General features: G+C 39.8%; 2 protein-coding genes across 5 annotated transcripts; one reads left to right on the plus strand and one right to left on the minus strand.

Moving 5' to 3' along the window:
• Nucleotides 1-2,186: 2,186 nt before the first annotated feature.
• Nucleotides 2,187-5,953, plus strand: LOC111798392 (alkaline/neutral invertase A, mitochondrial). The gene is made up of 6 exons (XM_023681497.2): nt 2,187-3,242; nt 4,073-4,232; nt 4,361-4,572; nt 4,653-5,146; nt 5,228-5,276; nt 5,362-5,953. The coding sequence occupies exons 1-6, from the start codon at nt 2,445-2,447 to the stop codon at nt 5,686-5,688; spliced, it is 2,040 nt and encodes a 679-aa protein (XP_023537265.2). The 5' UTR covers nt 2,187-2,444; the 3' UTR covers nt 5,689-5,953.
• A 598-nt stretch (nt 5,954-6,551) lies between these two features.
• On the minus strand, nt 6,552-15,551 carry LOC111798393 (Metallopeptidase M24 family protein). Of its 4 annotated transcripts, none has more exons than XM_023681502.2 (16): nt 15,379-15,550; nt 15,167-15,278; nt 14,079-14,153; nt 13,687-13,950; nt 12,778-12,870; nt 12,311-12,517; nt 11,636-11,739; nt 11,429-11,495; nt 11,228-11,335; nt 10,347-10,439; nt 10,079-10,169; nt 9,861-9,931; nt 9,073-9,128; nt 8,893-8,953; nt 7,865-8,061; nt 6,552-6,760 (listed from the first exon to the last, which is right to left on the minus strand). In XM_023681502.2, exons 2-15 carry the CDS (start codon nt 15,212-15,214, stop codon nt 7,948-7,950), a joined length of 1,452 nt encoding a protein of 483 aa, XP_023537270.1. In that variant the 5' UTR covers nt 15,215-15,278; nt 15,379-15,550; the 3' UTR covers nt 6,552-6,760; nt 7,865-7,947. The 4 variants fall into 4 exon arrangements, with proteins under 4 accessions (XP_023537270.1, XP_023537268.1, XP_023537267.1 ...); XM_023681500.2 differs by having other exon boundaries at nt 15,361-15,550; XM_023681499.2 differs by having other exon boundaries at nt 6,552-6,756; nt 15,167-15,550.
• Nucleotides 15,552-16,001: the final 450 nt, after the last annotated feature.

The raw sequence follows: 16,001 nt of genomic DNA on the forward strand, positions 1-16,001 counted from the left end.
TCTCCTCCCATCTTGATCTCACAGATCCCTTAAGAAGATAGCTCTGATACCAATTGTTAGTGAAAGAGGGATTGATTGAATAATTGATGAGATGATTGAATTTTGAAGAGCAAGAATGCTCTATATATACACAGAGAATAGAAAGAGATATCTAGAAAATCTACCTAGAAATCAGAAAATCTGGTAACAAATCAAAACAAAATCTAATTAAATCAAGAGTAAATCAAATAAAAAACAAATCGACTCCTAACCATCAGAAGATTTAAATCAAATACAGCAATCTAAACACGTAATCTTTTAACAATATCGAGGTGTCAAACGACTCCATCAATAAGAGCTCTTGGGAGTACCTTTGATATGTTGAGCAAGAGTCCTTCCACACGAAACTCTCGAGTTACTACGGCTGACTATCGTCTCTGTTCGACTAGTTGGTCCCACAATCTGGCTTATACCATTACGCTCATGAGCAGATCTTAGCTTGAGCCTATTTTCATACACCTCCGCTACGCTTTAGGAGGCATCAGGATGATATTTGGTTGTCATTTGTTTGGATTTTTCTTGGAAAACAACCAAGTGAGGTTACATGTTTGGAAAGTACCTAAGAGGGATGACTCTTTCTCCCAATGAAACAAGTGATTCATGGTTTTGTTTAGGTAATTTGTTGGGCGGAGATGACTTTCACGTTCCCGTTCCAGTGCCCTCCGTTTAACCCTCCGTCTCTACGAAATTTTCTATTAAATTTTTTTAAAATGTTTCTTTGGGAAGGTTAAGAAATCTTCATTTAAATGGATAATTTTCAATGAAAATTTCTATGTGATAACAACGAAACGGAGATGTTGTCTCTCACATATATACGCATAGCTAGTGATGGACTTTAGGTTGCAATCTAATATAATCTTCCCTCAAACAAAGGACCACATAACCTCCACTCGAATAGTCGTATTTCTGTTCGCACGTGTAATGCTCCAGATCCACCGCTAGCAGATATTGTTCTCTTTGGGTTTTCTCTTTCGGGCTTCCCCTCAAGGCTTTAAAATGCGTCTACTAGCGGAAAGTTTTCAATGCGTCTACTAGGGGAAAGTTTTCACACCTTTGTAAATGGTGGTTTGTTCTCCTCCCCAACCAATGTGGGACATCACAATCCACCCCCCTTTGGGGCCAGCATCCTCGCTGGCACTTTTTCCTTCCTCCAATCGATATGGGACCGCCCCCAAATCCACCCCCTTTGAGGCCCAGCGTCTTTACTGGCACATTGTCCGGTGTCCGACTCTGATACCATTGTAATGCCCCAGATCCATTACTAGCAGATATTGTCCTCTTTGAGCTTTCCCTTTCAGGCTTCCCTCAAGGCTTTAAAACGCGTCTACTATGGGGTTTCCACACCCTTATAAATGGTGGTTTGTTCTTCTCCTCAACCAATGTGGGACATCACAGCACGTCTCCAACCTCAATAAGAGTCGTACTCTTATCCAGGGTAGCTTTTCTTCTTAGAGCTCAATCACAAATCATTACGACCATCATCGAGGTTTGCCCACCTGTGTTTGTTGCTCGACATTGTGCACAAACATGGAAACCTTTGGGGCAAGAGCATAACGAATATCTTCATACCTCCACGATAATATGATATTGTCCACTTTAAACATAAATCCTCATGTTTTTGCGTTTGTTTCACCCAAAATTTCTCATGCCATTGATACCCAAATAAATGGTATGATTAATACCGCCTTCTTTCTTTTCTTTGTGATGGTGTCTCTAACCAATATAAACATAGTTCAACCATCAAAACATAATTCATTTATTAAATAATAATTTAATTAATTATACTTGGCAATTTTATTACAAGCATTTTTATTTATTTTTTTAATGATTGAAATTGGATATATTTGTGGTCGAGTAATAATTCAACTGTTGTCGAATATCAATATGTAAGATCCCGGGATTTGGACCTTTAACCTCATGACCAAGCATATATATCGAACAACAAAAAATTTGAAAAAAAAAAAAAAAATCTAAAGGCTAAAACTTGAGTGAATTTTCATGGTTAAAGCACACTTAGAAATGGAAAGAAATCTAAAAATTATCTTAAAATGAATTCTTGCCCGAAGAACAAGGTTCATAGATTTGTTAAAAATATCAAAAAATTAAAAATAAAAAATGGTCTAATTCAAGAAGAAAAAAAACCCACCACTAAAATCCACGATCTACACAACTTCACCTCCATTTTTCTCGTTAAATTCATCTCTATAAAACGAGCCGTCCTTCACTTTTCCTCGAACCATTCGATTGCTTCCCGATTTTCAGATACCATTCTTCTTCTTCAACCAATCCCAACTCCCCTTTCAATTCGATTCCGTAGTTCGCCGCAGAAATCGAAGATAATCGCCACTGTTATGCGTAAAGTTCTTGAATCTTATTCATATTCCACGATTTGATTTCTTATTGTTATGAACATGATTGCTTTGATTGATAATTCGTCGATGAAGGCTTCTTGTAGGCTTCTAATTAGCTGTAGATATTCTAGGGTTTTTGGATTCTCACCTGCAAAAGCCCTAAATACTTCGCCTCATAATTCTTGTTTGAACTTTTGCTTCAAATTTCATTATATTAGGCAATATAGTTCTTACCCTTTTCATTTCTCGAGGTCTCAATGGATTTTAGATGGCGCCCAGAATTCTTCTGTGGCTAGCTTAAGTTATGGCCAATCTAGGGTAATTATGAGGTCTTATAGTTATAGTATACTCCCTAAACCCAAAAGGGGTTTGTCTATAATTGCTAGAATTGCGTCGAATGTTCGTGATTTTTCGAGGTCGATTGAGAAACATGTGAATGACAATAACTTTGAGAAGATATATGTTCAGGGTGGTTTGAATGTGAAGCCTCTGGTTGTTGAAAAGATTGATAAGGATGAGAATATTGTAGGAGAGGAAGATTCTAGGATAGAAATTGTTAGTGAAGATGTAAATGAGGAGAACTTAGAGGGTTTGAACAACGCTAAGGTCGTTAGTTCGACAAGAGAGAAGTCTGATATTGAGAAAGAGGCTTGGAGGTTGCTACGTGACGTTGTCGTGTCGTATTGTGGAAGTCCGGTTGGGACCATGGCTGCAAATGATCCGGCCGATAAGCAACCATTGAATTATGATCAGGTCTTCATTCGAGACTTTGTGCCCTCTGCTCTCGCGTTCTTGCTGAATAAAGAAGGGGAGATTGTGAAGAACTTTCTCCTTCATACCTTACAGTTACAGGTACCGTCTTTCATGTTCTTTATCGGTTGTGTTATACATTTCGTTTTCTTAATGTTTATATTATGTTTTTTGTCCCTACAATTTCTAGTACTTTACACAATGTCGATCGCTCTGTTTGGGCATGTATGATATGGAATTCCATGGACCCTTAAACCAACACTAAGCGATGGGTTGTCTATTATGTTCAATGGTCGGTCATAACGAACCCTGGTACAACCATGTTCATCCATGTCGAGATAATGACCTAAGAAAGGGAATCCAAAAGAAAAATTAAAGGTTACTCAGGTTGCCAATTAGGAATGGATATCAAGTAACCGATGGACCATTGCGTTGGTGAAGAAAAAAGGTAGCATAACATGAAAACGAAGTCCCTATAGAAGTGGGATTTAGACCGTTGTGTTGTTGAAGCCTTTTCGGAGCGTTTCCACCTGCATAAGTGTAAGTACGAGAAGGGTCATGATAATATTTGAAAACGTACAAGTTTAGTGAGATAATTTTCTTGGCATTTGGCAGTCAGTGAGCCTTTTGATTCTGGTTCCTTCGGTTTTACGGCTCGATTGGTTTCAAAGGATTTATGTTTATTTTGGGTTGCTTTTATTTTCCGAAAGGGCACACGAAGATCGGACATCGGAGTATTAACAAATATAGGTCAATTTTCAAAATAAAGAGCACATATTGTAAGCCACTTTGGATCAAGGAATCCGAGAATATTCGAAACCTAGCCCATCATATGGTTAGATCGTATCGAGTCTCCAAGATTATAGGCTTCTCATGGTGTTCTACTCAAGCCTTTTGCTGATTTTCTTAATTGAGGACTTTTCTTTTTCCAGAGCTGGGAGAAAACAGTAGATTGTTACAGCCCAGGACAGGGCTTGATGCCTGCAAGCTTCAAAGTCCGAACCGTTCCCCTTGACGGCGATAATTTTGAAGAAGTTTTGGATCCAGATTTTGGTGAATCGGCCATAGGCCGTGTGGCACCAGTCGATTCAGGTAACATGATAACGTCATTCGTTTCTGTTTTTCTCATTCATGAAGCCAAACATTTCTCCTTTTGAGTGAGTACCCTGTTTAGAAACATTTGATCTTCATCGTCGTCGTCGTTTGCTCTTCTTTGGTAGGATTATGGTGGATCATCCTTTTACGGGCGTACGGAAAAATCACCGGGGACTATGCTCTACAAGAAAGGGTGGATGTCCAAACAGGCTTGAAAATGATACTTAACCTCTGTCTAACAGATGGGTTCGACATGTTCCCTTCGCTGTTGGTCACTGATGGTTCCTGCATGATCGATCGTCGAATGGGCATTCATGGCCATCCCCTTGAAATACAAGTGAGTTCGAGTGCAAAACATGAGCTTGCATCCTGCATTTAAGTTCATCACCTGCATCTGTAACAAGCTTGATTCTGCAGGCCTTGTTTTATTCAGCTTTAAGGTGTTCTCGCGAAATGCTCACCGTGAATGACGGGTCGAAGAACTTGGTGAGGGCCATTAACAATCGACTAAGTGCTCTATCGTTCCATATCAGAGAATATTATTGGGTCGATATGAAGAAGATCAACGAGATCTATCGTTATAAAACCGAAGAATACTCCATGGATGCTACTAACAAATTCAACATCTATCCCGAACAAATTCCTCAGTGGCTAATGGACTGGGTACCAGAGGAAGGAGGTTATTTCATAGGCAATCTCCAACCAGCTCATATGGATTTTCGGTTTTTTACACTCGGAAATCTTTGGTCCATCGTTTCGTCTTTGGGTACACCGAAACAAAATGAAGCTATTCTAAATCTCATTGATGCTAAATGGAGTGATCTTGTGGGTCATATGCCTCTTAAGATATGTTACCCTGCTTTGGAGTACGAGGAATGGCGCATAATCACCGGCAGTGACCCGAAAAACACGTAAGTTATATGCGTATCTGCATAGAGTATCTACTTACTTGATTGCCATACAATACTCAACTCTTTTTGGATCTTTTTCAGCCCGTGGTCATACCATAATGGAGGATCGTGGCCAACACTTCTTTGGCAGGTAATGTAAAACCGATAGGTCTTTGTGTAATCTTAAGCGACAAAACTGATCATATATAACGATTTTAAGTCGACATCTATTGCAGTTCACACTCGCATGCATCAAGATGGGCAGACTCGAAATGGCCAAGAAAGCAGTGGCTGTGGCTGAGAAGAGAATTGCAGTCGATTGCTGGCCTGAATATTATGACACCCGAACAGGAAAGTTCATCGGAAAGCAATCCCGACTCTATCAAACATGGACAATTGCTGGTTTCCTGACATCAAAAATGCTGGTTGAGAATCCAGAGCTCGCATCATCTTTGTTCTGGGAGGAGGATTACGAGCTTCTTGAGATATGCGTTTGCGCACTTAGCAAGTCGGGTAGGAAGAAATGCTCTCGCGGTGCTGCTCGGTCGCAGATCCTTGTCTAAGGTAACCTCATTCTTTCAAGAACGAGATCGTCTTCGATTAATATACTGTACAGCTATAGGTTAGAGCAAATGATTATAAGAGTTAGTTCAAAGTTCTAAAGGATTGCAGAAACTTGAAAGCTTGCCTGTTTTGCAAGCTGATTCTGTCAGCCAATCAATCATATAGATTTATTTTAGAACTGAGACAACCTGAATATTGATCTGTGGGTTCTCTCTGAACATCTTCCTGTACATTATTTCATATAATATATTCCCAGTTTGTTGACATCCCCCGCTTCGTTTTACACGGTTATGACACGTAAATTTCTTACCGTGTTTCTGAACATCAAAAGCTTCCGAAGGAGTCTCCCCTGAAGCTTGCTTTACTTGTATTCCACCTCTTTGTTGTGTTCTTATTCTTCTCTTCCACATTGAGTTCTTCAACCTTGAAAAGCCAACACGGGAAGTTCTCGACAGCCCGGTCGGAGACTTGAAACGTGATTTCTCCGGTGGGTGGGTCATGAACTTAGATTTCGCAGACTGAGAGCCAACCAAGAGCTCCTTGGCCTTGACTCTTGTAAGCTTCTTAACCCAGTTTTTCTCCACATAGGAGTAACCTGTGAGATCCCGATTGGAGCGGGGAACGAAACATTTCTTATAAGAGTGTGAAAACATCTCCCAAGTAGATGCATTTCAAAATCGTGAGGTTAACGGCAGTATGTAATGAACCAAAGCGAACAATATCTGCTAGCAGTGGACTTAGATTGTTACGTAATTAGGCTCTAATTGTCTTCAAACTTGGAATGCAGCTCGACCATAGCGTAAAATATTTTATTTTAGAGATTTTGAAGTGATAAATGTTTGATAGAAATGAACAAATTGAGTAGCTGAGAAGTAGCAATGGGCATTACTTTGGATATCAAGTTTCAGAAGATGGGCTTGAAAGTCATAACCAAATACAATCCATGAGAACATTATTACATTATGTATGAACATTATTTCAAACTATTTCTGCTTGCTTCTTACAAATATCCAATGCAAAATTTAATGAAATGAATGTACCTAACCCAACCAGCAGCCACCTCCAACCTACCTGCCCATGACCATGTGAATGGAATTAATGTATGAAGATGGTAAAAAAAAAAAAAAACGGCTAGTTGTAGAAGTGATTGATAATATAGTCGTTGTGGAAGACAATGAAAGGGATCCCGAGCAATACTTGAGTCGAGTCAGATGCTTGTATCGAGGTGGAAATGAAATGGCAGGTATACGAGTGATGTGCAAATTATGGGCTCGTGTGGATGATGCTGAGACGATGGGAGTCTCTTCAGCCACTTTCGGAAGCACGCTCAGTGAGTTTTACTATCTTTCGACAATGGAACTCTTGCAATCTTCACATCTCAATGTCGATACTTCAGCAATGTCATCCATTCAATAGCAATGACAACGATCGTGATATGAACCACGACCAAGGAATTTTCATACCTCAAGGTCTAATTACAAGGACGAGAGCCAAGAAGCTACAACAAACCTTGTACATCAAAGAAAATTCTAGAAGACGTTGGAGACCTCCCTTATATGTTGTGTAAAGTTGAATTTCAAGAAAGAGATGCATTAAATGCACTTTAAGTTGCATTTAATGAACTCAACTAAATTTATAGAACTAGTCCAAGGATTAATCCTTGGACTAGTTCTATAAATTTAGCTGAGTTCATTAAATGCAACTAATGCATCTCTGTCTTGAAGCTCAACTTTTGCAGAACATATAAGGAGGTCTCCAACGTCTTCTAAATTTTTTTCATGAGCTCATCATAGCTTGAATATAAGTGTACAAGGTTTGTTAGCTTCTTGGCTCTCGTCCTTGTAATTGGACCTTGAGGTATGGAAATTTCTTGGTCGTGGTTCATATCAGATCGTGTTTCCTAAATTGGAAAAAGATCCACACACATCATCTCACCATCATCCGAGCACACCCCACATTTGCACATCACTAACACCAAGATATAATTCCGACCTATCCAACCCTGACTCGAATATTGCTTCGGATATCATATCATATCATTGCCTTGCATTCCACCATATTATTTAACACTCAAAACATTTCTACTCCGTTTTGATAATCATTTGTTTTTTTAATATAAAAAACCAACCAGTTATTAAATGAGACTTCGACCTAAAGAACTGAATAAACACTAACCCGATCGCTGCCTGCAAGCCTCGTTCTAGTCATGCATCTAAAGAGTGAAGCTTCTCCAATTGGATTGCTGAGTCTACATTTGATCAACTGGTTGAGGCTTTCATAAAATTTAAGCCATGCATCGTAGATCCAAAGCAGAAGTTGTTCAGCAATGATTCTATCTGATTAATTTCTTTTGGGATTGAACCTGTAAGAACCTGAGACAAGAAAGTATAACCCACTGATTCATTCCTAAGTATGTAAGAGGCAAAACAAATTGATTTTCAGAACCAGACATTGTAATATATGATCAAACTAAGAACGCCGGTATGAGATCCCACGTCGGTTGGGGAGGAGAACAAAACATTCTTTATAAGGGTGTGGAAACCTCTCCCTAGCATGCGCGTTTTAAAAACTGTGAAGGAAAAGTCCGAAAGGAAAAACCCAAAGAGAACAATATCTGCTAGCAGTGAGCTTGGATTGTTACAAATGGTATCAGAGCTAGACACTAAACGATGTGCCAACGAGAAGGCTAAGTCTCGAAAGAGGGTGGACACAAGGCGGTGTGCCAGCAAGGACACTGGACCCCTAAGGGGGGTGGATTAGGGGGTTCCACATTGATGGAAGAAGGGAGAGTGTCAATGAGGACGCTGGGCCCTGAAGGGTGGTGGATTGTGAGATCCCACACCGGTTGGGGAGGAGAACGAAATATTTTTTAGAAGGGTGTGGAATCTCTCGCTAACAGATGTGTTTTAAAAGTCCTGAGGGAAAGCCCAAAGAGGACAATATTTGCTAGCGGTGGGTTTGAGTCGTTACAGCCTGGGACACCGGCTCTATATATCATACAATGTATGAGAAGGTCTACAAGCCATTTTCGGTCTCTGTCATCATTAGAACATACGATATATTCAAAATTCAAAGCAGCATAAGTTCAACCCAACTAGCACTATTCAGGACATAGTACCAATGGCTGTTGGCTTGCCAATGTGATAACTGAGCCAAAATATTATCAGAACCACCCATAAAAAACTCGGACTCGAACCACATACCTCGTGACCTGATTCAGTTATAAGGACTTCATCCTCGATCCTTATCCCGATACCAGCAAACCTGTAGAGTACATTCTCTAGTGAGAGAAAATCTTGTGGCAAAATATTTTTGAAAAAAGTATAAACAAAAGATGAGAGTTACACAAAATTGAAGAACAGAATCCTATGTGTATAGTTTACCTCTCTGAACCTTCAAAAGAGGATGGAACGTAAACTCCAGGTTCAATTGTTATTACCTACAGTGAATCAATAAGTTCTTAGAAATTAATTTAAAATAAATATTCAAACACATTATGGGAGTTCCCACATCAGTTGGGGAGGAGAACAAAGAGTGTGAAAACCTCTCCCTAGCAAACGCGTTTTAAAAACCTTGAAAGGAAGCTTAAAGAGAACAATATCTACTAGCGGTAGGCTTGAACCGTTACAAATGATATCAGAGACAGACACTAGGCGATGTGTCAGTGAAGAGACTGAGCCCCGAAGGGAGGTGGATTGGGGGGTTCCACATCGATTGGAGAAGGGAACGAGTGCCAGCGAGAACTATGGACCCCGAAGGGGGGTAGATTGTGAGATCCCACATCGGTTGGGGAGGAGAACAAAGCATTCTTTATAAGGGCGTGGAAACCTCTCCCTAGCAGATGCATTTTAAAAACTTTGAAGAGAAGCCCAAAGAGGACAATATCTGCTAGTGGTGGGCTTGGGCTGTTACACATTAATCGTTAGCATTACAAATCCGAGTGCACCGATATTCAACTTGTCTCCAAAGAATGGGAAATACTCTATTATCCTCGACAAATGACATTGTGACTGACAAGTTCTATCATGTCTACCGTAACAAGCAAAAGTTGTACAGTTCGAGTTTAAGCTCACAACAGTAATAGATGGGATAAACGTGTGCACATGAAGGGACGGGAAGACGGATAAAGAGAGAATCAGTATCCATACAAATGAATCGGAACAAAACTTACAACACCTGGCTTCAATGGTCGGTCGTAACCAACCCTGGCGCAATCATGGACGTCCATACCAAGATAATGACCTAAGAAAGGGAATCCAAAAGAAAAAATAAAGGTTACTCAGGTTGCCAATTAGGAATGGATATCAAATAATTGATGGAGCTATGCGTTGGTGAAGAAAAAAGGTAGCATAACACTAAAAATAAGTCCTTATAGAAGGTAAAAAGAACCTATAGAAGTGGGATTTAGATGGTGATAGAAATCGCTCTTCCAGTTTTGCAAAATCCCAAGCTCCTTGAAGCCTTTTCGGAGCGTTTCCACCTGCATAAGTGTAGAATATGAGAAGGGTCGTGATGTTTTTCGGTTACCGTGTGAGCTTGTTAATCGAGGAACCGACCAAAATGGAAGAAATCGAAAATAGCTACAAAAAGAACTTTAGAAAGACTATGTAAGCTTCCTCTAGAGGTGTTGAACAATGAATCAAAACGCCAAACTTACCGAGTAGTTATGAATTTCCAATATAGTAGCGCCAGGTTTGCAAAGCTTTATGCATTCCTTGTTTGTTTGTAGTATAAGCTCATAAAGCTCTTCCTGAGACACATTCAACTAAGCAAATTGAGACACACAAGAAAGAAAGAAAGGTAGGATCCAATAGAAAAAAACAAGATCGGATGCTTAAAGAAATGCTTATGTATATAAAAATGAACCAAGGTCACATTGCAACGGTCCAAGTCCACCGCTAGCAGATATTGTCCTCTTTGGGCTTTCCCTCAAAGCTTTTAAAATGCGTCTGCTAGAGAGAGATTTTCACACCCTTATAAAGAATGCTTCGTTCCCCTCTCCAACCGATGTGGGATCTCACAATCCACCCCCCTTCGGGACCTAGTGTCCTCGATGGCACTCGTTCCTCTCTCCAATCGATGTGGGATCTCACAATCCACCCCCTTCAGGGCCCAGCATCCTCGCTGGCACACTGCCTAGTGTCCACCCCCTTCGGGGCTCAGCGTCCTCATTGGCACACCGCCTAGCATTTGGCTTTGATACCATTTGTAACAACTCAAGCCCATCGCTAGCAGATATTGTCCTCTTTGGGTTTTCCCTTTCGGGTTTCCCTCAAGGTTTTTAAAATGTGTCTGATAGGGAGAGGTTTCCACACCCTTATAAAAAATGTTTCGTTCCCCTCTCCAACTGATGTGGGATCTCACAATTAACTCTCCTTCGAGGCCCAGTGTCCTCGTTGGCACTCGTTCCTCTCTCCAATCGATGTGAGATCTCACCCACATAATCATTGCTTGAAGAGTAGTGATGGTAGATAGCACGGTGGTCTATCCAAACAAAAGACTTTCACGTTCACAAAAGCAAACATAAAGAAACAATACCTGAGCGGCAGAAAACTTTCCACAAGGCGGCCAGGTACGAGTAAGATCACTAACATAACCGTGCAATTCACATCCAACATCCATTAGAACAAAATCCCCGTCTCTGACCTGCATTTTTCACGTATATACGTACGAACGTTCATATATTTTTCATCCTTCATAATAGTGAAGCTTAGGCACCACAAGTATATACACACTTACTTTCTGATCATTTCGAGAATAATGTATAACACTACCATTACACCCACCACCCACCACAGGATTAAATCTGTACAGAGAAAGGAAATTGAAAATCAGTTGAAAAACTTTGCATAATTTAATGTCGCCTATCGAATCAGCATACTGATATTAAGAATACAATGCAAACATCTCGAAACGGGTACACATCGAAATATGAAGAGTACTCACGCCATCCTTTGAGCACCTCTCATTCTGCATTCATATTCTACCTTTGCTGATAACATACTCTCATGAGGATATGTCTTTGAATGAATCATTGTCTGCAAAAGAGCCTGAACCCAGAAAACCAACAAGAAGCATCATTTGTAAGAACTAAAATACACAGCATGGTGCAGAAATAGTTCTGGCATTATCATGAAATTTCATTGATCCTCCCTCAAGTTGAAGGGTTTTTTTTTCCGAGTCAAAGAATAATGTTTATCGTTTCATAAATAAACTTCGGAATCTGCGGAAAAAGCAGTTTGTTTCTTTCCATAAACCCCAAAGAAGAGCTCTGCAAGCATGTTAGGAATAACGACTCTCCACAATGGAATGATATTGTCCACTTTGAGCATAAGCTCTTATGGCTTTGCTTTGGACTTCCCCAAAAGGCCTCATACCAATGGAGATGTATTCCTTATTTATAAATCCATGATCATTCCCTAAATTAGCCAATGTGGGACTCCCTCCCAACCATCCTCAACCATCCTCAACAAAGCATTCAACCACAAAATCTTAGCTCTCTTTAAACCACCAGCCGAAAAGAAGCTCATAAAGGCCATGAACTACGGGAAAACCATACGAAAACGAAACTATTCATGATGAAACACTATCTCCTATAAGCAACAAAAGGGTTGGAGGTACCTGGCAAGCAATTGAAGCAGAATCCCTCATTAACTTCTGCTCTGCTGTCGATTTTATTAACCGCAATTCGTGAGTAAAAAGTGAAATATCTTTCACACAGTTATTCTCTGCCGCTTTTCGAAAGGCCTCTAAATCCAAATAAGTTGGAGTGGCAGTGTTCGAATTATGAAACAACTTGGAGGACTTCCTAATAATATCTGGAAGGATCTGTAATCAAATACAGAAATATTGAAAGGACTTCATGAACAGTGAGAATGCTTCATTCAATTCCACAAAGACCAGTTTTTTTCCGAAAAAAACAAGAATCGAAACCTTTTCATAAAAACAAATGAAAAAAGTACGTATAAACCGGCGTTTAAATTCAGAATTTTCGACACAAACTCATGAACGATGCTGGTCGCATCAGTATGTTTCCACCATAATCATATTAAAAGATGGAACAATAAACCTCCTTCAAATTAACTCACTTCACGCAATTTCTTCATTGGATATGCTTGATCAGCCTTGAAAAATTCCAATGCTGCATCAACTCCTGCAGTTTGCCCTTGCCAAAGAACATCCTGATATAATCAAACAAGCCATCATAATGCCACACAAGCAAAAGAACATGATGAAAAATCTTCAGACCGACTACCCATAAAAATGTGAAAAAATGTCATCCACTCCCATAATCAACTTGTTGTATTCTTATGAAATTAGCCAACATAATGCCACACAAGCAGAAGAACTTGGTTGCTACCTCACATTCATAAAACAAAGTTCCTTTAGGCTAATTGATAGGAAAAATGTAACAACCCAAACTCAAGCCCAAGCCCACCACTTGCTGGCACACCGCCTCTTGTCCACCCCCCTTGGGGCTCAGCTTCCTCGCTGGCACTTCGCCCAGTGTCTGGGTTTGATACCATTCGTAACAACTCAAGCCCACCGCTTACAGATATTGTCCTCTTTGGACTTTCCCTTACGGGCTTACCCTCAAGGCTTTGAAAACGTGACTACTAGGGAGAGGTTTCCACACCCTTATAAAGAATGTTTTGTTCTCCTCCCCAACCGATGTGGGATCTCTTAGTTCCTATCTTGATTCAAAGAGTTCCTTAATCACAATCCTCGTAAATACATTCCAAGGTCTTTTTTTTCCTTCCATGTGTCGAGTTTGTTTTATGTAGAGGAGCAAACCTAATTTGGTTTGGTAATCTTTGATCTTTCTTGCCCATCTTTTCCCATCATATTGTTCATTATCTCCTTATCAATAACGAGCTCCTAAAGTAGCCAATGAGGATGAGAAAATGATGCCATTACCAAATGAATACACGAAAGGGAAAAGAAATGCAGATGTGCACACAAGAACATTGTTATAAAATAAATAAGATCAGACATACATAAGGCTTTGTTTCAGGCATGAACATGCATAACCCAAATTCATGACTCATAACCGCCAAGCCACCAGGTTGTAGGCAACCAGTGATATATAAGTAATCAGCGTCTTGTCGAAACGTGTAAGGCACCACATCAGTCATCATTTTCACAGGCGCAGCAGCAATAATGGCCAAACCATTCTGTGGTAGAAGTTCTAGCAACCTTTTTCTTCTTGTAATGTATTCCTCAGCAGTTATTCCAGGAGTAATTTCTCCTTCATTCAGCAACTACAAGGTCCAGGAGTTAAGTGACTATATTTCTTGAAACTTTACCAAATGATCCCCATAAGTATTAAATATAACCATAATAGAGGCAATCCTAGTGCATCGACTCAATACATTACGTCGTATCAAACCTGTGGATGAGATGAAGCTGTAGGCTGTCCAATGTCGAGTATCTTATTAGTACAATACGCCCGAAAAGCAACAGCCTACAAACCAAAAGACAACAACATCAACAAAATCTGAAGAAGTAATTAGAAGGCTCTGTACTTTCAGGACTTGAAACAGGATTATGTTAAAATGGGGTGAAGTTTTCGTCGATCAAAGCTGAAAAAAAATGCATACAAAATAAAAAATAAATAAATAAATAAAAATAAAAAAAGGGAGACAGGATTACCCAAAGAGCCAAAGAGTTAAGATAAAAGGCTCGTCTCTAAGATTCTTATCAAAAAGGAATTTGAAAAGGAGCCCATAGATGTTGAGGGTTGTTGGAAGAGGAGTCCCACATCGGCTAATTAAGGGGATGATCATGGGTTTATATGTAAGGAATACATCTCCAATGGTAGGAGGCCTTTTGGGAAAATCAAAAGTAAAGCCATGAGAGTTTATTCTCAAAGTGGACAATATCATACCATTGTGGAGGTTCGTGATTCCTAACATGGTATCAGAGTCATGCCCTTAACTTAGGCATATCAATAGAATTCTCAAATGTCGAACAAGAAATTGTGAGCCTCAAAGATGCAGGCAAAAGTGACTCAAGTGTCGAACAAAGGGTGTACTTTGTACGAAGCCTCCAAAGAAGGAGTCGAACCTCAATTAAGAGGAGGCTGTTCAAGGGCTCCATAGACCTCTGGGGAGGCTCTCTATGGTGTAGTTTGTTCGAGTGGAGGATGGTTGAAACTCTCCAAATTTCACAATCTTTGATCAGGGAGACAATTGAGCCTAAAGCTTTCAACAACAAACCAACAAGCATAGAAAACTCCTCCCCTAAAAATTATAAAAGACCAAATTCCATCCAATATGAAAGAACTTCTACAATTATATTGAAAAGAAGGGTAAACTGTCTCCCAAGAAGCTCATTTCTGGAGAAAAAAGCGAGTGATTTTGAAACCAAGCAGCATCACAAACTGGGTTACAACATATGAAGAAGAACTCAATTCAACAACGCAAAAACAGATAATTATTTGCAGCTGGGGTACAAAAAAGAGTGACGAAAACGCACTTGCTTGAACGTTGTTCTGGGCAGAAGTTTCTGGACTAGATTTTGCATTGTTCCTTGACTTGTTCTAGCAACTTAGCTTCAGATTGTGGACAAGATTGTATGTTTCTGCACCCTGCAATTCGGCAAATGGAAAATGAAGATACCTCTTAAGTTTCGGGTATTAGGGGTACCTTTAACTTCTAGGTCAGACCCACTTCCAATCGTTCGCTTACAACAGGAACACGAAGAACACGGCGGCGCGTTTTGAGCAAGCTTTTACTCAGTGTACAAGTCCCTCCGGCCTCCGCCCCCCAAAGAAGTCTCGTTTCAAGTAATAAAGGTTGAACGGAGGCGATGAAAGTGGGGAAGTGTAGAGATTTGAGATGGTTCTTGTTTTTTCTTTTCTTTTTTTTTTTTTTTTTTTTTTTTTTTTTTTTTTTCTTCTTCTTCTTCTTCCTTTATATGTTAAATTAGAGAATAAAGGTTTAATTATTCTCTAGATTTTGTTCCTTTCTTAAAAAAAGATTTAAATATTTGTAAGATAGGAATACACCAAGTGTCACGGTTATACTTGTCTAAGTCGTGTTATCTATGGTTGTATGTTAGATGTTTTAGTCATGCTTGTCTAAGACGTGTTGTCCATGGCCTCATACCCGTTCCAAACTCCTTTTACATGCTTTCATCTTAGATTGAACTTTACCATTTCATGGTGTATCAATACAGGTATGATTGTTCACCAAAATCATATCTACACTCATCAAGGCTAAAATGCCCCAAAACGCGGGATATGATTAGTTGTCACTTCTTCCTACCTTCAGTTATCCCAATCATGTTTGTCCAAGACGTGTTGTCTATG

Source organism: Cucurbita pepo, chromosome 7 (genome assembly GCF_057944985.1).
Source record: "Cucurbita pepo subsp. pepo isolate OVF chromosome 7, ASM5794498v1, whole genome shotgun sequence".
NCBI classification, from domain to species: domain Eukaryota; kingdom Viridiplantae; phylum Streptophyta; class Magnoliopsida; order Cucurbitales; family Cucurbitaceae; genus Cucurbita; species Cucurbita pepo.